At 40.8% G+C, this 21,108-nt stretch overlaps 1 protein-coding gene across 1 annotated transcript in view; it reads right to left on the bottom strand.

Moving 5' to 3' along the window:
* Positions 1-9,141, bottom strand: part of LOC124621795 (heat shock protein 75 kDa, mitochondrial) — a 351,802-nt gene extending 342,661 nt beyond the window's left edge. Inside the window, exons 1-2 of the mRNA XM_047147227.1 lie at positions 8,987-9,141; positions 8,323-8,448 (exon numbers count right to left, since the gene is read on the bottom strand). Coding sequence (XP_047003183.1) covers positions 8,323-8,448; positions 8,987-9,107 — 247 coding nt within the window. The 5' untranslated portion in view covers positions 9,108-9,141. The remainder of the gene's footprint in view (positions 1-8,322; positions 8,449-8,986) is intronic.
* Positions 9,142-21,108: the final 11,967 nt, after the last annotated feature.

Genomic DNA, 21,108 nt, shown 5'->3' with positions numbered 1-21,108 from the left:
CAAATTAGAAACAGGTGACTCAAATGATCTGTCATAGAGCAGAATAACTCCAAAAGCAATATCAACTTTAAGACGCTGAAGGTTATTGCACAGTTAAATAACATCTACTAGACATTTACACTTGATGCAGTATGTCCACTCAGTTTTAATACATTAGCAACCAGTAACAGTAATAATTCACATATTAATGACAGCATGAGATTTACAAACGAGTATGTAGTCCTCAGAGCAGACACTCCAACCGAGACCCCCCCCCCCCTCTCCCCCACCTCCAAACATTGTGCGACCCGCTGGATCACGTAGATCTGGACTCTTTACAACATGGTTTGCTCCACTGATACTAGAGCAGCATGAACATATGCTACCAGTTCTTTCACATGTGTCAGCGGATTAGAATACATGTACTCCTTCAAGTGTCCTCATAAGAAGACATCCAGATAATTTAGGTCAGGTGAATGCAGGGGCCATACAACTGGACCTGCACGCCCAAGTCATATTCCTGGAAATGTTCTGTCTAAATACTGAAGCACTTTAATACCAATGTGTGGAAGGGCACTATCATGCTGGAACCATAGCCAAATATGAAGTGGAACGTCTTCCAGTGCGTCAGGCAAATAGTTCCAGAGGAACGCACGAGACCTTTGTGCAGTCAACTGGTCAGGCAACAAGTAGGGACCAAAACTCCTGTCTCCCAATACTCAGGCCCAGATGTCGATGCCAAAGTGAACACGATATCCACAGTCGCAGGTGAAGTGCATGTTAATATCACACCAATGGTGGGCATTTTGCATACTGAAAACACTCTCACAAGTGAATGCTGCTTGTACCGACCATATTACGGTGCCTATGAAGCCATTGCTGGCTGCCTCTTGTTGTTGTTGTTGTTGTAGTAACCATTCACAGAATTGCATCTGCAGATGGCAGTCTGCCGGATGCAGGTGTTGCTCTACAGAACAATTGATAGGGCTATTGCCCATGCTTGTGCAGCATGTTAATGACTGTGCATTATGAGACATGCAGCTGCCTTGCTACGCTATGTGTACTTCACTGGGGCTCTTGCTGCGTGACCTCCAGAATAGCTTCCTCAGTAGGTGGAGTACAGCGAGTCCATGGACGACTTCTGCCATGCAATGGTGGAAGCAGAGTACCCTATATCCCAATGGCAAAGCTCCAGATGACAAAACACATTGTTATCTAGATGATGTCAACCAGGATACCTAGCAGCACATTCACGAGTGGCAACACCACTCCCATTATCAGGTGCACCAAGGACCAGAAGCATATCCATATATTCATCATTTGTGTATGCCACACGAAGTCACACTGTTTTAGCATAACACAAGAAGAAAATACGGTATGTGTATGAATGTACATGGAGTCTGCCATGGGCGTATTACTTCACTAGCAATTAGTCCCTGTCTGGTGAACAGTGCGTACAGTATAAACTATGTCATTAGTCGCAGCGGGCTGTTCTGACTAATGCGCATTTTCTCTCTTCCAGCTTTTGTTTTGCACAATTCAGTAATTGTTGAATTAATAATTGTTAAACGTTTGCTTTCTAATTACGCTGTTTCCATAATGATAATGGATGTGGTGTTTCCATATTTCCATCGATTATAATACCATAACCATAATAATAATAATAATAACAACAACTACTACAACTACAACTATAATAATAGTATGCATGGAGATAATTACGAAACAGAATGTGCTTATTAAACTAAGTAGTGAAAACCTTAACTAGTGGTACCATGGTGATAATACATGCAAATGATAACAGAGTTTTCCAGCCCTACTGATGACATAAGGCACTATGGAAATGTAATGGACCTGAACATGGCAATTATAATAGTTGGTACTAATCAATGGGACCATTGGGGGGCCAGTACAAATGTTTTGTAGAAGACCCAGAGTAGTTGCTGTGATAATGTACCATGCAGACTATATTTGGCAAAAAAAAGTGGTCTACCCAGAACAGAACTCTCGACCTCCTGCATGCTAACCCAAAATGCTTTCCCCTGCACCAACTGCACAGCACTACTTCTATACACTGATAAAGGTAGTTACCACTATCTACATGTGATTACAATATTTCCAGATCGCCAATCTTTAATAACCATTTACTGCCGGAAGTATGCACAGGACGAAATTTTGTGACAGACATTTTTGTACTGCTAGTATGTGAGGAATCACAATGCAACGTCCGAGTGTCCTGTATAGTAGAGTGTAACGACGATATTGCGCAAAACTTATCAGTTCCTGCTGAAGCCACAGAAAATTAATTCATTCCAATTAAATTGCCATATAGAACTGAAAGAGACCAAGAAGTGTGCTGGATGTTGTATATCCCAGCTCCTTGTAGTACTATGGAGAAACGGATTTCCCGATTTATCAGGAAACAGCAGATACCTCGTTGTCCGTAACGGCATAGGAAACTGTAGAGATCATGAGGTCTTTACAGTAAGCAGAAATGTTTATTTTGCATGTAGCAATTCTCAGAATTGATAAATAAGGTTAAGTCAGCTGTCCAGTGAGTGTATATGTTCGTTTTTCTTGCATTTGTTGTCACAGTACATACAAAAGATAATGGCAGCTATCAATAAGAGTACCTGTTTTATAGATTTTGCAACAGATAGTTACAACAGAGATATATAGAAAAAGAGCGTACGTACTCAATAAAGTATACAGTTCACTTGTTTAATTTGTAATGAGTAGCTGTGGTTTATGAACCTATGCTTCCATAAAGGAGCCCCTTTCCCACTGAAATCGTCACAGAAGGTTCTCAGATATGCTTTGCCCGCTATGCATAATTTCTGCTCATGTTCTGCAAGGCATATTTTCATATAATATACTGACACAATACTGCATTATTGTGCCAATAATACTGAGTATGTAGAGGTCAACTAACAATCCACCTGTGCATCTATACAATGTCAATCTACAGGAATCGCACTGGTCTATTCACAGTGGTTGGTAAGCCTGAGGCAATGCTGGACACATTCATGAACAAAACTTTATGGAATGTATAAAGACAAACCTAATGTTCTGGAACATTATCTTGAATACAACAATTCAACATATACTGTTTAAAATCGTGGCAGAGTGTGTGAGTGTGTGTTTTAAAATAAACAATTTTTCCAAACTTACAAACCATTAACACTCCACCCTGCAATTCTACTGAATGTAAACTACTGTAAATCAGTAATAACCCTTAACCTGAAACATCAGTTTCTCATATCCAGCACTAATTTTTAAAGTTCTAGTGTAGTAACACAAGCAAGCACTCCAGTTTCCCTTTCTCAGTACCTTCATCTTAATACTTGCCACATGTAAAGCAACATTCAACAATCATATTAGAACAAATAAGCCCTCGGTCACAAATATTAAGTCAAAATTGACCAGGTTTCGACACTACTATGAGCGTCGTCTTCAGAATTAGACTAACTGTTCTGAAACATATTAAGTATATAATACATTGCTCACTAAAGTACGAGCAGCCCTTAGCGGCTCGCCATCTTACTTACAACTATTCATGACGCCGCCTTTTCGGCTTAGATCTTTTTTAGTATGTGACTTAAGTACTGCATCTTTTTCCAGTCAGTACAAACTTTAATTTTATTAATGTATTATATACTTCATATGTTTTAGAACAGTTAGTCTAATTCTGAAGATGATGCTAATAGTAGTGTCGAAACCTGGTCAATTTTGGCTTAATATTTGTGACCAAGGGCTTATTTGTTCTAATATAATTCTGACACGGTCACTGAACCTAAGCAGCTATGTTCAAAAATTCAACAATCAATTCTTTATTTTATGGCATTTTATTACATGCATGAATCTATCTTACTGTTCAGTTATAGCATGGAGTGACTTTCTATGGGGAGCAAGACTTCTGCAGCTGATCCAAAATTTGTAGCTTGGATGCAACAGGAGTTACATGGTATAGGTGAAGAGAAAATGGGAATGACTACAACATTTTTCATGATTCTGAGATTGATTTTATGGTAGTTGATGATGACTATGAAACAGAAAATGATACTAGTGAAGAAAATACTTTATTGGAAGAAGTGACTGATGTGATCTGTAACACAGATAATTCCTCACTGCAAACACAGCACTTTTATGGCCAAAATAATTTAACGCGGGAACATTGTCGGCCAGTTAGAGCAAGAAAAACACCTTAGCGCAACATTTTGAATGGAAGAACACCTGGACTAACAGCCAAAGACTGAATTTGGGGCAAAAGCCATCAAAATCTCAAATAAGGGAGAATTTATTTTATGATGACATGTTAGCGTACCAAGTGATAGAGTGAAAAAAAAAGGAAGACGTGTATGAACTGTTCTGGGTCCAAGAAAAGGAAACCAGTGAACAAGTGAACCAAATGTGGTTAACTAATTTACCTGAAACATAACAGAAAGATGTGCTTCTACTGTGTAAAAGTGCTGTGGTTTAATATCTTCAGCTAAAAATACTAGGAAAAGTGCAGATTGCTATTCACCATAAAGAGGACCCCTTTAGTTGCAGAAATGCACAACAAAAAGACTGTTACATGACTGTCTGCAACTGAACAGATCATCTTTACTGGAAGTAGCAATCCATTCTGTTCATAGCATTGTTAATATTCCAGGCAGGAGTTTCCATTGTTTGAATATCTTCATTTTATTTGATTGTTTCCTTCATTTACATTTTCTGCAACTTTTCACAAATATCGTGACTGGTGTAACAATATTAACAACCATTTGAATATTAATACCAAATGACTGCACTTAAAATATTTCAAGTTTCTTTTAACTAATGTAAATAACAAAGCCTTTATGTGTGCTGAATAGTATTAAACTAACTTATGAGTTAATTGACAATTTACATAATTTTTGTCAACTAATATGGAATTATGTGATAAAAACATTATGAGGTCTACGAGCCCAAACGTTCCTAAATACGCACATTTCTGAGTTGTTTCATGTTAAGGGTTGCTCCAAATGAGCACCGACATTCATATATAACTAAAAGTACTGTTGGTGAGTAGAGCTAAAAACAAAATGAATACCATGTGGTTAGGACTACCACTATATGCCCTCCAGTTTTTCTAATTCTGCATCCGACCCTATTTTCCACAATATCCTATACATTTCTTTCCCCTGGTGTTCAATAAATACTCTCAAATTGGGATTTGGAAAGCAGTATAATTTTTACTTTTATCCACGTAGCAATGTGCAGAATTACAAGGTGGAACAAAAATGGAAGAAATCACATTAGAAGCCTCACTTTGCAACTATACTTTCATCAAACATTCCAACACACTGTCAGCTGATGCGACATTTATTACTTCTTATATCCATGGTAAAATGTGGTATACAGTCGTTTATATGCAAAAACATGGTCAAATACAGTGGAAAGTAAATTAGTTGACATCAATTAAATGGCTGCAAAGTTATTTATCCCTTTACTCTTTATCTGCGACGTAGTGAAGCTCATGATTCTGCTCTGAACAATGACGTTACCATTGGCACAGATTCTTGAAATATAATATGCAGTGACCGGCTTATCTGTAGTGCAGCTCGAGGTCTAGTTTAGGCTGGATGTTGTTTGGTTGTAATGTGGCAAAGTCAATTAATATGTCATGATAATCTTCTCTACCGTACATATTGTGCATATTTATTTACATTTACAGTCCCATTGAAAACCCCTGTTATCCCAATGTAGACTGATATATTCATGTTTTTAACAATATGATTTGATTTACTGACACATAATGATATCAATTAGTGTGATTACAGACTCCTCCTCAAATCTTTGCTGTGGTGACAGAGTGACCTGTAGCATAGGCTCATGTCTAGGTTAGGGTGGAGGTGACAATTTAGTTGGGAGTATGCAAAGCTCCTGACACTGAAGATCAAATAAAGATTGTGGTAACAGGTCGACCTGTAGCATAGCCTAATGTCCACATTTGTCCTGTATTTAATGCACTTTCATTATAAAAACTAAAACTGCAAGGATCATTGAGGAAGACAAAACTGCAAGGATCATTGAGGAAGACAAAACTGCAAGGATCATTGAGGAAGACCATGTGAAATTATGGACAAGTTCCTTCTGAGTATTTTGATGCACATTACATACATAATCTATGAAAAATGTGGATCCATGAAGTAACTCTTACCATTATATCAGTGGAGTACACATAAAAAATGTTCAACTCTAATATAATGAATATATCATGACTATCAAAAATTTGTGTCAAACTGGGGCTCAAAGATGGATTTTATGCTTTTTTCAAGCATTCAATACAGTGATTAGGCTGTCTGAGCACAACTCTAGGACTGACTCAAACTTCACTGTCACACATGCTTTCTAGTGGTACTTCCATCTCACATCATTTAACTAAAACTCAGTTGGTAAATAAATATCTACCACCACCAAAACCACCACCACTACTCTAGTGGCAAAATGTTAGGGGGTTAAAAGCACCACTTGGCACCACTGCTAAACATGAAGTGAAGCAAATTGTGCATGACCTGTCACTGTTTTATCTAAACATTACAGTGGTCATTGTGTCCCTGGTAGGTGACGCCACTGTTTGCTGACAAATAATTGGTCAAAGCTGACAGGTTGCAATGTATTCTTAACCATTCCTTTCACTTCAGTTATTGGGCATAATTCTCGCACAATAACAGGTATCTAGTTTCAGGCCTTGGTTTATAAGAGTGCGCTATCATTCTCACTTTTTACCTACTTATAACATAACACCTATTCCTAAGAAGTACTGCACAATACTGAAACAGCAAAAGAAGTGTACAGTGATATAAACAGATAATTATTATACATTTTTAGATGAGGATGGCATCACCTAACAACACCAAGCAGTTTTGCTAAGAACAAGTCTCACTTTTCTTGAAACATTATACAAATATCTAACACACAAATAGCAATCCAGAGAAGATATTTCTTTGGAAAAAATCATGCACTTCTGTATATTTTATATTCAGAAGTTCAACAGAATAATAGCAATCACACATAAAATAAATTCTACCTACATTATCCTTTACCTAAACTGACTGTGACACAAAAAGCATCAAATTACGTAGCTGGACAAGCATTAGGACAGTGTCAAAGTTAATTTAATGCTGTTGTAACGATAAGAAAAACTCCAGAAAAAAATTTAACCACATTTGCTTGACTGTGTCTTCTTGCAACAAAGGAACTGCCAAATTTATTGTATAGTATGTAAGATCTGCAGTGTCACAGAGCGCCCTATCCTTCCCAATTATGCTACTAGTGATGGCAGACTGATTCTGTACAGTAGCCCAAGGTATGGGTTAAGTTGGAATGGCAACAATCGGCTGTGAGTTGGCAAAGCCAAAAAATGTAAATTTGATGAGAAGAAAGAGAGAGAGGGAAAGGGGGGGGAGAAAGAAAGAGAGAGAGAGAGAGAGAGAGAGAGAGAGAGAGAGAGAGAGAGAGAGGGGGGGGGGGAGGGAGGGAGAGAGAGGGGGGGGGGGAGAGGGAGGGGGAGAGAGAGAGAGTGCACATGTTTGCAGTTATACACATATTTCAACTAATCAGATCAGACAATCGCAGTTTTACGTACAAATAGACTGAAATTACTCCTGTGTAGCCAAATTTCAGTAGAGAAAATTAATTACTTCTGTAAAACACCTAATGTTTTTTATCATAGCAAGACAATTAGTATAAGAAATGAATACAAGAGAATGGATAACATTTAAAACCTCTAATATTTAAGTACTTCTCTGAGGAAACACCTTTCCATGCTTATTTACAGGTAAACATTAAAATTTTATGTATTTTAAGCTACAAAAATAAGAGATAAAACTTTTACTTGGGAGGCTGAAAATTTATTATAAATGACCAACTTAAATCTGTCATGTGAGATGAACTGTAGAGCAACTTTTGCATCCCTAAAGCTGTTTTCTGATTGGGTTATGGAGCAAGCTTGCTGTAAAAGTGCACAAAGTAGGATGCACAGGCTTTCAACCATAATAAAATTCAATATTCTGATTTGTGTTAATGTCATAAAAAATACAAACAAAACTGGAAAGTGTCTGCAGAAGTGATGTTTGTTATTTTGTAATTCTGGCTATTCAAATGGCAAACATTCAGTACAATGTCACTTAAACATAAATGTACCTTTAGTGTCACAAGAAAATTTAGTTCCTTAGGTTAACATATATTTAGCTCCTTCAAGTGGAAAGCCATTACAGAAACACTGAAAAGAAAATCGAGTGAACTGGGTGTTTTTTTTCCAATTGTGAAACAAATTACGACAATGACAATATCAGTTTAACTAAAACATAGGCTTACCTGTTACTTTCTCGGTATCTTTGATGACTGTATGATAATCTGTTGAATCACCTGACGCAGTTTCAGTTTTTGTGCTGTATAACCTCAGCTGCGTCCTGGCACCTACACAGGACTCTAGCGCACGACCTAAAGAAAACAAGAAATCATTTAACACAATGTTACAAAGCAGAAATGTATTCCACGACGTGCAATGAGTGAGTGAGTGAGAGTGAGAGAGAGAGAGAGAGAGAGAGAGAGAGAGAGATATATATATTCATATCCAAACATTTCCACTGATCTTTTATTGCGTACATGTCTTTTAGTGAAATGACTGAAGCACAAACCACTGACCGATTGCGAAAAATGGTAGGAAGGGCTGACACAGATAATCTCTCAAAACAGAGAAGGAATTTATGTACACCATTAAAAGTAAACATTGCTATACAAACGTCACTAAAAAACAATGTACTTTATTCTTTAATGTTGAAACTTGTGCATAGACGTACACGATTATCTTACTTACTCAAATCAAAGAGTTGAAGAACTGTCAACAAAATATCAGTAAATACTAAACAATAAACACAACTGCAATCCAAACATTCCACATTGTCTGAACCGGCAACACGATTTGCTTTAAACAGCAAGAAGTATTTTGGTATCAAAAGTAATAAGTTTGTAAACCTACCACATATTCTTCGTTTTAAAACACATGTCCTAGCCGCTTCATGGCGTAAAAAATGTACTTCGTTCTGCAAAATTAAATTTCCAAGTTTCACTACACGCTGTAGCCGTATGGAAGCAGCCATTTTGTACCACGTGACTAACAGTCGGCTGTTTAGTCAGCAGATGCCGCCAATGACGCGCGCCACTTGTGTGCAGCTACGACAAGAGAGCTGTTGAGTATCTCGTTTTAACCCACGCGCCGGTTAAGTACGAATATCCTCGTACGCATGTGGACCCCAAAGATAATTGTGCGGAACGCTGGCGTATATGTTATCGCGCAGCTCCGAGATAAAGGTTGTCGTACGTCACAGTATCAAGAAATGTCCGTGTGATGTATCATTCGTGTCAGTAATTGTAACAAATGTGAAAGGTGTCGCAAATATAGTCTAACATGGCATCACTGCTAGGATGCTGGAAGCTAAACCTGTTCCAGTAAGCAAACGTCGCTGACATGACGAAACGTGTGGGTCGCGTGGTGAGGTTATGCGGCAACAACCTGTTGTGTTGTGGTGGTGGATAAATAAGCAGTGTGAAACAGTGACAGTGCTGTGGCTGAGACAAGCGTTGTGACGGTGCTTGGTAACCAGGGTGAGCGTGTTCAAAAGTAGCGTAAACGCCGGATGGCAGTAGGCGTGATTGTGCTTTCTATTGTGAGGGTATGAAGTGACAAGCTGGCATACCCTTTAGGCCTGTGTGTCTGCGAGACAGGCGTCCTGGATCACGGCGTGGGCGGCTGCGTGGACACGGGGCTTGGTTCCCGGAAGCCCCCGGTGCCTGGCGTCCCGCCACCCCCAGGTATTCTAGGGGGTGGCGGAGGCGGCACAGGAGCAACAACTAACGTCATGGGTGAAGTGCCAACTCCAAAGAGGCAGGCTGTGTTTGACAGGTTAAGGAGACGCATAGAGAATTATCGCCGTAGACAAAACGACTGCGTGCCGCGATTCGATCAGTGTTTCAATGGTGTTGTTGAGCAGAATATGCAGGAGACACTTATACTGAAACAACGGTTTCTGGAAACCAAAACTAAACGAGCTGCAAAGAAGACCGAGAAGAAACAAGACATGGGCCTGCAGAACAGTTTGCACACGGTAAGTTGCAGTCGTTGTTTCATTTTCTTGTCGCAGCCTTTCACAAACTCATTGCTATGAATAGTTTAGCTATTTTGATTCCATAAATGATGATACTGTATTGCCTTAGGGCAGGAAGCACCTCAAATCAGTTTCGCGCCATGTTTTTTTCTGTATTTTTGTTGTACCGCGTATCCATAGCAACAGGTTTCTGTTGCTGGAATTTAGTAATCTTTGGGAAGCCATCGATGTGGCGCGAATGCTTATGCTCATTCATTTATGTTCTACATTAATAGAAGTAGGTTTGGGTTTCATCCAAGAGTTCTTCTGTTGAAATTATTAGACAGCACCCCTGCCCACCTTTTTCTAAAAAAAAAAAAAAAAAAAAAAAAAAAAGGGCTGCTGATATTACGTTCGTCAGTACGGAGATCTGTTGTTCATTATGATATATGTTTGGAACAGTTCGCTAGTATAATGTAATAAGCGTCGATACAGTCGTCACTGTTTTTCATGAGACGCATCAACAGGGAAAATTCAGTGATTTGTAGAAGAGGCCAATGTCATTAAACTGCGTTGTGTGTTAAACGATGTTGCATAGGAAACTTGTTTGTGTGGTGTACATGTAGTGGCTTTCATCATCATGCTGCCGCTTTTGTTTTCGTCGTTAACAACGTATTCAAAAAGATGCAGTGCTGTACCTGTATCACCTATCTACTCGAGTAATTGAATTACGAAATGGTTATGTGCGAACGTATATTTGACATACTCATGGGCAAAATGAAGGAGATGTGAGAATTAGGTAATGGCTACAGAGGAAACATTTTAGGTGTGTGTTTTCTACGGCTCTCTTGGTGCCAGTTACAAAGCTTTTTTCACTATCATCCAGTGTGACTTTTCAGTGACTCTCCCAACAAGCTTGTTTCCTCGAGCTATCTGTATGTTGCCACAATGAAGTCCGTATCTGTGAACTGTTGAAAACTACTTTATCCGTAGAATCAGACAGAGACAAAACTCTCGAGTATAATATTATGGAATTAAACATAATTTTTACGAAATGATGACTTCTTTTACTTTGTTCACTTGTCATATAAAATCTGCAGCAAATAGTTTAGTTTGTGAGCGTCCTTCCTTGATCCATAGTTAAATTTCGTCGATGTGACTTCCACGGCAAATGTCAGGTGCTTGTAAACATAAGTCATAACATGAGGCGAAATTGTAAGTCCCTTAGTTTTGAATGAATCTTCATTCGTCATTAGAGAATCTGTTCCAAAGTATTTTCCTGTGCGAACTCCTCCAGAGAAAGTAGAAACAGAGCAGCAACAAGAAATAGCGTTTCTCTCGAAGCATGATTTGCATGCCAGTGAACTGGCGGCGTCGTCAGCACTTCTGTGGGACAGTGCTTTGGTGTAGGCGGAATGTACACTGTTTAAGGCAACCCTCTGTTAGAAACTTTAGGTGTGATGACGATGCATACTAATTTAATCGACGGCTCAGCATAAAGACTACAGCTAATGTCGAGCCAGTCTATTGTTTTACTAGCTTCTCCGTGTGGACGTCATTCAGGTTTATTAATGAAGTTCCTGTTTTGGTTTGAATTGTTCTGTGACAAAGCATTAAATTCGTATCGAGGACAAACATATCTGGACCTTATCAAGCAATCGATTGTGATATTCACTTCACGTAGCTCGGAAATATATTTAGGAAATCATAGCTGTTTGATTATTGGATCTAAAGTTTTCTGTTGCTGTCCTTTTTCGTGGTTTTTGTGGGACTCAAATGTCTTGTTTCACAGCATCATGAACCTTTTACAGAAACTCAGTCTCCCTGTCACTTTAAATATCTTCAGTCAGCTGTCTTTCTCGCATGGCGTCTACGTTTTTTCACAAATGTGTTAACACATAGCTACCTATATTTATGCCACTTCCGCGAATAACCGGCCGTTCACGCCGTGGCTTATTAGGGAAAAGTACTTACGTTTCATAAATCAAGTGGGTAGATACATGTAAAAGAAACGATGAAACTGCCCCCCGAAGGACCAAATCCATCGTAAATATCGGCCGATTCCGCGAATTGTCGTATTGTCGCAGTAAAAGACGCACAAATTTTATTCGCATGTATGCGAAATGTCACCGAGCCGTTTTATTTCTTTGTCAGATCTTCCGCATGAAGTTAGATACCAGACAGCGTGAAGCGCTGTAAAGATGCTTTTCCACAAATTACCAATAGAAATCCATGAGGGTGCTGCACACTTACATTCATCTGCGACGAATACCCCTTCCAGGACAACAGTAGAGAGGAAACTTACTTCGGGCAGCATTAAAAACTTGTTTCCACTGGCTTTCTGAAATGCTTTGGAATATTGGGATAGAGCTCCATATTAAATTAGTATGTGTCAAATTATGTTCTTATGTTCCCATGTCGTGTGTAATTTCCTGCGTAGCTAAATACCCAGTAACCAAGCAACTGTACACACTTTGGTATATTTTCGTAATCCGCGAATGGTCCGTACGTTTTTCAGTTTGTATTTTTCCACTTACCTCCGTGTTATTTCAGGCCAGTGTCTATGTACTACAAATGTAGAGACCGTTTCAGAATTCTCATGTCATATAGTTTCATCTGTCTAAACCGGTGCTCCAACGTTTCGTCCGTTACCAGGGTTGTTCACGTATACTTCACAACTCTGATGATGTATGGCAGTGTTTTCGCCATCTTCCTCATGTATACCTTAATGCTCTGTGCGTCCACATTTTAACTTCCCATAACCACTTTCCAAGATGTTCAGTTAAGATCTATTCGTTATAGAAGTTTATCTGCTGTAGGTACGAACAACAGCAGGGTGCCCAAAACCGAATTTAGCTGAGGAATTTTCCATTGACATGTATCCCTTATTCGTATCCCTAGTTAAGCAAACTGAAAACTTTCTTTAGGGCTGCCGATAATAGTTCTGGTGGTAGGAAATTGCTTAGCCTGACTCCTAGACATTGCCAAGAGCACTTGAAATGTATAAAAACACATTACCACACAAATGATTTTATGTCCTCTCATAGGACCAGTTTGAAACTGACAAAATACAGTCATGGAAAAAAGTATTCATACACTGTTGTTCATGTAGAACAGCTTCATTTGTCAAACCTAAAGACTGCAACCAAATATACGTATTAATCAGTGCATTGACAGTGTGGGATTTCTTTCCTAATCTGCACATATAAAAGAATTAACTAAATTAGCCTTCTGCAAAAAGAAAACAAAAATTCTATACCAGCTAGCGTCACATAGTGGGAGAAAAGTATTCATACACTACCAGAATGTAAACATAAAAACTACTAATGAAATACTAGCAGCAATTAACGCCTTCCGTGACAAGCTGCACCTTGTGCAGGTTGGTTCTGATACGCTGTGAATGTCGTGCAACGGCAACATGGGCCACAAAGGAAAGGAAGCAACTGTATAGGATAGGCAAATAGTTATTTCCCAATATGACAAGGGAAAATAATTTTCAGAAACACCTGATATTATTGGAAGAAGCAACGCAATTGTGCAGCCCGACAAGATCACGTTTTAGAGAAATACTCCCATTAATAGCGAAACGAAAGGTCAACCACAGGAACTGACACAAAGACGTCGAAATATGTTAACAAGGATGGTCATAAAAGAGCCTAGATTGACAGCTTCTGCGTTATCTGCGCATGTTAATGATTAGTTGAGGAAGGAAATGGCACCAAGGGCTGTTCGCTACATTTTCAGTAAGTGCAGGTTACGGAGCTAGCGCATCTAGAAGAAAACCATACACCAACAAGAAGAACAAGAACAAGAACTTGAGACTTGAATTTGCTAGAGAGCGTATAGGTAAGAACACAAGTTTCTAGGACAAGGTACTGTTCACAGATGAAAGTATATTTAACATATTTGTAAATGATAGCATAATTTTGGTGTGAGACAACCAGATACTGCATTGGATCCCAAACACATTCAACCATCCGTAAAGTACGGTGGTGCAGGAATTATGGTATGGGGATGTATGGCTAGATCTGCTGATGGGCAACATGTTTTTATTTCAGTATTTAAATATCCTGAAGGAAAATCTACAAAAAGTGTTGATAGTGTGGGTTCAGCCACAGATTACTACATTCAACGAGACGATGACCCTAAGCTTACAGCTGCGATTAGTCATCTGTGGTTGATGTACCATACTCCCCATGCTCTCAAGTTTCCAGTATAGTATGCTTGAAAGAATGCTCAAAAAACATGAAATATGAAGTAAGAGTGCTGAGAAATAATGTCTACAACAAGAATAGCAAAATATTGTCTCAGAGACTAAAAAAAGGTTTATTCCCTCCCAAAAAGGTTAACAGAAGTGATACATAGAAAAGGGATCATTACAAAGTATTAGCATTTTCATTTTATTTATGTACGTTGTAATTTTCTTTGTATGTATAAATGCATTTTTCCCCACTGTGTGAAACCAGCTGACACAACATTTTTTGCAGAAGGCGAATTTCGTTAATCCTTTTTGTACGTACAGATTATGGAGGAAACTCCATAATGTTAGTTTCCCAAATAAAATCTCTGGTTGTGATCTTTAGTTCTAATAAATAAAGTTATTCTACGTGAGCAACGGTGTGTAAATACTTTTTCCCATGACTAAATATGTTTCAGATTCTGATGACACCTATGAGCAAAGCAATACACAGCCCGATGTGGACTGTTGTCAAAGATGGTGACTGTAACCTCAATATGAGATGAATGCTGTTCTGTTAGCACCTCCTAATGCTGAAGGGTCTGCATTCAGCGCCACACTTCCTTCCCTTGCGTGTTTCCAAATATGTTCTGTGAAACTGGAGTCGAAACACTGAGCCAGTTATTCCGTTCACTCATTTTGCTGTTCATGACTATAGTAGTCTACGAGACATATCCAACGTGGCCGAGAGTTGTCTTGAAGGACGAAGTCCTCATCTCTTGCGCCAACATAAGGCCTGAAAAACATGACATCTAGAAGTTGGGTATAATGTCCCATTGACGACGAAGTGGTTGGAGACAGAGTACAAGCATTTGCTTAAAGCGATTTCTCGAAACCATTGAGGATCTAAATCTCAACACCCGTGTGGTAACAGTCGTGCCGCCGAATGGGGGTTCGGTGTGTCAACCAGTGCGCCAGCTGTCTCGGTATCGCAGCTAGAGAACGCTGTGGTGCATTAAATACCTCGATGTTATCTTGGTCCGAGACGTTATCTACAAGAACTACTGCTCAAACATAAAGCATAAAGTGTGTTTTTTAGATGAAATTGGGCTGAAGGTGATTGAAATAACATAGGGATAAAACGATGCTAAACTTTCCACGCCGTGATACTCGACAGGTGAATACACTTGCCCAGTATTCACTGTATCCTGCACGTAAAAATGGCGGAAATGGCTCTCAATGGACACGCCCTGTTGTCACGAGCTGACAGCACGCGTTACCACTGGAGGAGCTGCAAAGCTTAACTGGCATGGTACCACATGTTATTCGCCGAGAAACAGTAGCCAGTGGAGCCTTTAGTCGGTTATTATCCAGCACGCCTCTGACTCAGATCAAGGAATGGTTTCCTAAGAACACCTAATGCACCTTCAAAAATACAGCACCAAACTATCAGAGTCAGTCTCGAGAACTGGGGACTCAATCGTGAGGCCACGACATGTCAGTTTCATGTCCCGTGGATCATTTGTGGAGCGAGTCATTTTACATTCACATTACGCTGGAGAAGAGGGAACCGGATGCCACAGTTGTTGCCGTAAGAGGAGTGCGAATAGGTAGTCGGCAAAGGCAGTAATCTTAAGCTCCAGGATCTCCCCCCCCCCCCCCCCCCCCGTCACTGTATCATTATAATTATTATTATTTTACCAGTGAGATATGTGCTCAAGGAATAGCCACACTATAGAAGAACTATAACAGTGCACTCAAAAATACTTATTGCCCTTCAGGTAGAGCGCTGCGTCGACGTCAGTGCTGGTCTTTCCCGGTATCTTTCGTAAAGAGCATTTCTCTATTTCTCTACTGCTTGAAGCGCTGGATCTTCCATTGCATCAACTTCATCGATTGATAACTGCAAAGCTCTTGGTTAAACACTCCATATTAAAAGGCCAACATCGGAGACATTATTGTACAATATTATTCAGGTAGATAGATACTGTATGAAGAAAGAACGGCGTTCCCTCTTGTCTCGGATTATCAAGAGATTCAAAATAAGGAGGAAACATTAACAAAGATACCGTGGTGTAAGCGTAATTTTAACCGTATCATTCACAGCTTCTGAAGTTACAGGTAACAACCGACGATATAACAACTTATAGGATCATGTTAATGGAGTGTAAACAGTAGGCCTACATCGATTGTGATACCAAAATGAAAAATAATTTTCGCGATGCTGAAGTATACTTCCTAAAACGTAAATCAGGAGACTGTTATACTGTCGGACTGTAACAGCCCTACAAGTACTTCGATACCACCTCAAACAAGGTCCTTAGGAAACCTGGTATATTAGATAATTGATAATGTGGAGTACTTGCAGGAAAGGAACGACGAAGTTATATGTGTAAAAGGCCACGCGGCGTTCACGCCAGACAAGTTAACGAAAGAATCGGTTGCTGTCAGCTGTTAGGAGTACAATAAGATCCTGTTCTTAGATTTCGTAGTTCAGTTGAAAGGAAAGAACTGGGAGCGTGAATGAAAAAGATCTAGTGCTGCAGAAGGGAATCGTTATAGTGAAGTACACCTTGCAATCCACAGATACATGAAGTAAACAGTATTCCGAACACATCTTCGTAAAAGTGACACACCTGAAATTCAGTCATGGATTGCAGATAGCTGCCTTAATGTGATTACGGAGAACAAGAGGACGTTAACCTGATTGTGCTCGCCTACCATCGACGGAGACACGCAGCGGACTAAGCACTTCATTAGCTGCTGAACTTGGGTGCAAGAGTCCCCACTGCTGCACAATGTTTCTGCCTACAGCGTACGTCTGGGTGGTTGGGGGGGGGGGGGGGGGGGGCAGGGCTCTCACAGCGTCGTCAAGAGCGTCCTCACTGGACATCAACAAACACAGCTCGTGGTTTGAACGGTGTCTGCTCCCACGAGCGAAATTCCTGCAATGATTCCCCATGCACACGTATTCAACAGCTTTTTTCAGAAAGTGTGGCTGTGTCGACACTGATATTTGGTCTAACTGAGAGCCCTAATCAGTTTGCCGCTAACTTTCCACCTACAGTGTTGAAATATGTCCTTATAACACACTAAACTATGATAGTATTTTAACTGAGCTCACTGCTTTCACGGTGACTAGTTGTTTAGTGTATTTAAAACCGTGGCTCTTAAAACGACTGTCGAGCTCCATTGCCGCAGAGGGTGTGGAGGTGCAACTATCAAATCTTCAAACGTATGTAAATGCTTATAATGCGTGTGTATATGTAGGAAAGTGTCTGGTTACGGAATCAACATTTTGTAGATATGCAGACAATACAAATACAGGCGTAGTTGTTTTGTGTATGCGTGGGGTGGCTCTTTAATTGTGAAACCTGTGCCAGATAGGAATAAAATAAACACATTACAGCTGCTGGTAGACGGGATGAAACCCTCGCCACCTGCTGCTGGCTAGCCAGTCAAATTCCGCACGCATGACTCACGGCTCTCCTGAGGACAATGCGCTTTGTGACGAGTCCCGCAGACAGCGCCTCCTCTCTCCCATCCTTAGCTCCAAACCGCCGCGACCGAAACAAGCTGCTTCTTCTCACTGCTGACCAGTGACGTATGTTAGCTGTACCTTACTCATCCTGAGAGAACACTCGTCTGCTCTAATCAGAGATGGACAATTTCTGCTTCGAGCCTGCCTGCCCCTAATTCCGCCGCAGCCAGTAAAGCAACTTAACCTGTCAAAATGGAGACAAAAGCGTAGATGTATACTGAAGCACAGTGATTAAAGCAGGCCGTTCAGCCTTGCTGCACCTGACAGCGGGTTGCGCGATCAACCCAACGTGACAAGCCAGGTGTAATTTTGCATACGTAGGTAGTTTCACTACAGCTCATTTATCACAACGGTAGGAGCAGCGAAATGAACAAACCAAACTTACAGGAGATTGAGACGAAATTAGGAATTGGGGAATATATACCAATCTCGAGACAGAGCCGAAGTCCAGCAGGGAAAAATTTTCGTGTGTTTGAGGCAGCTTCATGCAAATCGGTACGTATCTCGCAGTGCAAATTGTATAAAAAGTTATTAAAGTCTCATTCGGGAACCTAGATTATGTATATATATTTGAAAATCTGACAATAGTTTCCTCGTTCCATTAATATTTTAAACGATAACAAAGACTCAGTGGCTGATAGAGCTGTGCAAATGTGTGCTAAGGTCTTGAGGGCATTCTGCAGTATATAAGCTTTCGGAATGTAGAGCAAAAACTGTTTGAATAGGAAAAAAAAGGTTCAGTGGATTATAAAAAAGTGCACTCTGGTCGTATGTAACGTAGTGCGAAGAAAACTCAATATGAAAGAGAATCTTCTTCTTTCAGATATGTGCTTTTTAGATTAAAATAATATGAAAAACGAATTTCGTGTAAGCTACAATGCATTTGGGGAATTTATAATGAATTATTTTCACCACTTAGAATGAATTCAGCGAATCCGCAATACACGCCCTGCAAAATGAATTAGAATTGGTATAACTGGGGTCATATTTGGCTGAAACACCTAAGGTTACAGAAACTAGATTTCCATAACGTTGCTTTAGTTGCCGTTGTCGTATAATGTGCGTCTTCAGGTTCTTAGGTGCAATGACCTTATGACCGTTCGAATTGAGAATAGCCAGTACTAGTCGAAAGACGGTGACGTTGCAGAGAAAACCGTTTATATCAAAATAAGTAAGCCAGCCCGAAATACTCCGATAAGGAAGAAAAGGACAAATCAAATCCACCATTATGTGGCCTGTAATGACCCCCAGTGAATATATATTTCGTTGAGTCTCGTCTTGAGATAAAGATTTTTCATCAACTTCCGAACCCTACTGATAACATTACAATAAAAGCGTACAGAATAAACTGCTACGTAGCGTAGCGTTGCGGTAAGGCGGGCAGGCAGGAAAGCAAGACTCCTTTTAGCCTGCCCAATCGACTTATAACGTGCGGCAGCGTCCTTGCCTGTCTGACAGGCAAGCATGGGCAGGTTGAAAGCGGAATGAGTACACCTCTAGCTCTGACCTGTGTACCCGGTCCATATACTTTTACTTCTCCGTAAATTATTTCTCAACTCTGGCATTAGTATTGTCTTCAGTACCTAGATTTTGCCACTCCTGCGGACTTTCATTATCCGGCTGCATGTGTGGCGGACGTCACTAATTCTGGATGAACTACGTCTTGATCGAGGGAGTGAGGACCTCAGTTTTAGTCCCGTAACTCGCAACCAATCAACCGGACCCAGTCTACTTTAAAAACAGTTATCTATTACACCTACGTACAAACTAGGACAGAGCTGTGAAACGCACGGCAGAAGGTACTTAACATAGTACCGCACGTTTCCTTTCCAGTCACCGATGGAGAGCAGAGAGAATGAATGCTTGAATGTTACTGTGCGCGCTGTAGTTAGTCTCATCTCGTCTGCGCGGTCGCTGTGCCTGCAGTACCTATGAGGTTTTACTGTATGCCTAGGTCCGTCATTTAAAGTTGGGTCTGGAGGCTTTCTGAGTGAGCTTTCGCGAGATGATTGCTTTCTTTATGTGTGTGCCAAATTAGATTGTCAGCGTTTCCGTGACACTCTCACATTCAGTATCCGCTGTTGGTCCCACTTGGTGTGGGCCCAGGGTTGCCAGGCGTTCAGCTGTAACCGCACATATCCGGCTTTTTACTGGTATGTCCTGCCAAACACACACACACACACACACACACACACACACACACACACACACACGACGCACCACGAAGGAATTATCCGAATGGGACGGACGTCGGTAGATTTTGTGTGACGTACATGTACAAACGAATGATTACAATTTCAGAAAAATCAGATGATTTATTCAAGACAATGAGCTTCACAAATTGAGCCGGTCAGTATCGCTTTAGTCCACCCATGGCCCTTATGCAAGCAGGTGTTCGGCTTGTCACTGATTGGCAGAGTTCTTGGATGTCCTTCTGAGCGGTATCGTGCCAGATTCTGTCCCACTGGCACGTTAGGTCGTCAAAATCCCGAGATGGTTGAAGGGCCCAGCCCAGAATGCTCCAAACGTTCTCAGTTGGGAAGAGATACGGCGACCTTGCTGGCTAAGTTAGGATTTGGCAAGCACGAAGACCCTTGCCGTGTATGGACGGGCATTACCTTTCTTAAATGTAAGCCCAGGATGGCTTGCCATGAAAGGCAACAAAACGGGACGTAGAATATCGTTGATTACCGCTGTGCTGTTAGAGTGCCGCGGATGCAAACCAAAAGGGTCCTGCTACGAAGTGAAATGTCACCCCGGACAAGTTGTCGGGCCATATGGCTCGCGACATCCATGTTGGTATCCCATCGTTATCCGTGGCGTCTCCACACACGTCATCGGAGCTCATTTCGTACCGGGGTCATTAGTGAAGACGATTCTACGCCAGTCAATGAGATTCCAGGCCGAATGTGCCTGACTCCCCAGCAAATGGGCATAGGCATGTACAGAGGTCAATGGTAGTCGGCACAAGAGGCGCCGTGAGCTCAGCGTCCTGTTGTTGGCCCTTGTGGTCACTGAAGCAGTGCTCCGTGTGCCTGTCTGACGATTGCTCGGTCCTCACGTTCTGTCGTCTCTCTAGACTGACTGCTGCCTTCTTGATGCTGTGTTCGGCCATGGTCAACCATTTCTGCCATCATCGTTGAATAGTAGCGTCGCTTCTATTCAAATGTCGGGCGATTCCGCGATTCTTCCAACCGACTGCTTTGAGCCCAACTACACGTCCTTTCTCAAATGATGACATCTGCGTGTATAGATCACGTGCCTGTCTGCGAGGCATAGTTACTATCCAACTGAATATA

This window comes from Schistocerca americana, chromosome 7 (assembly GCF_021461395.2).
Source record: "Schistocerca americana isolate TAMUIC-IGC-003095 chromosome 7, iqSchAmer2.1, whole genome shotgun sequence".
NCBI classification, from domain to species: Eukaryota; Metazoa; Arthropoda; class Insecta; order Orthoptera; family Acrididae; genus Schistocerca; species Schistocerca americana.
Note: the sequence above shows the minus strand (reverse complement) of the source record. Positions and strands in the feature narration are given on the sequence as shown.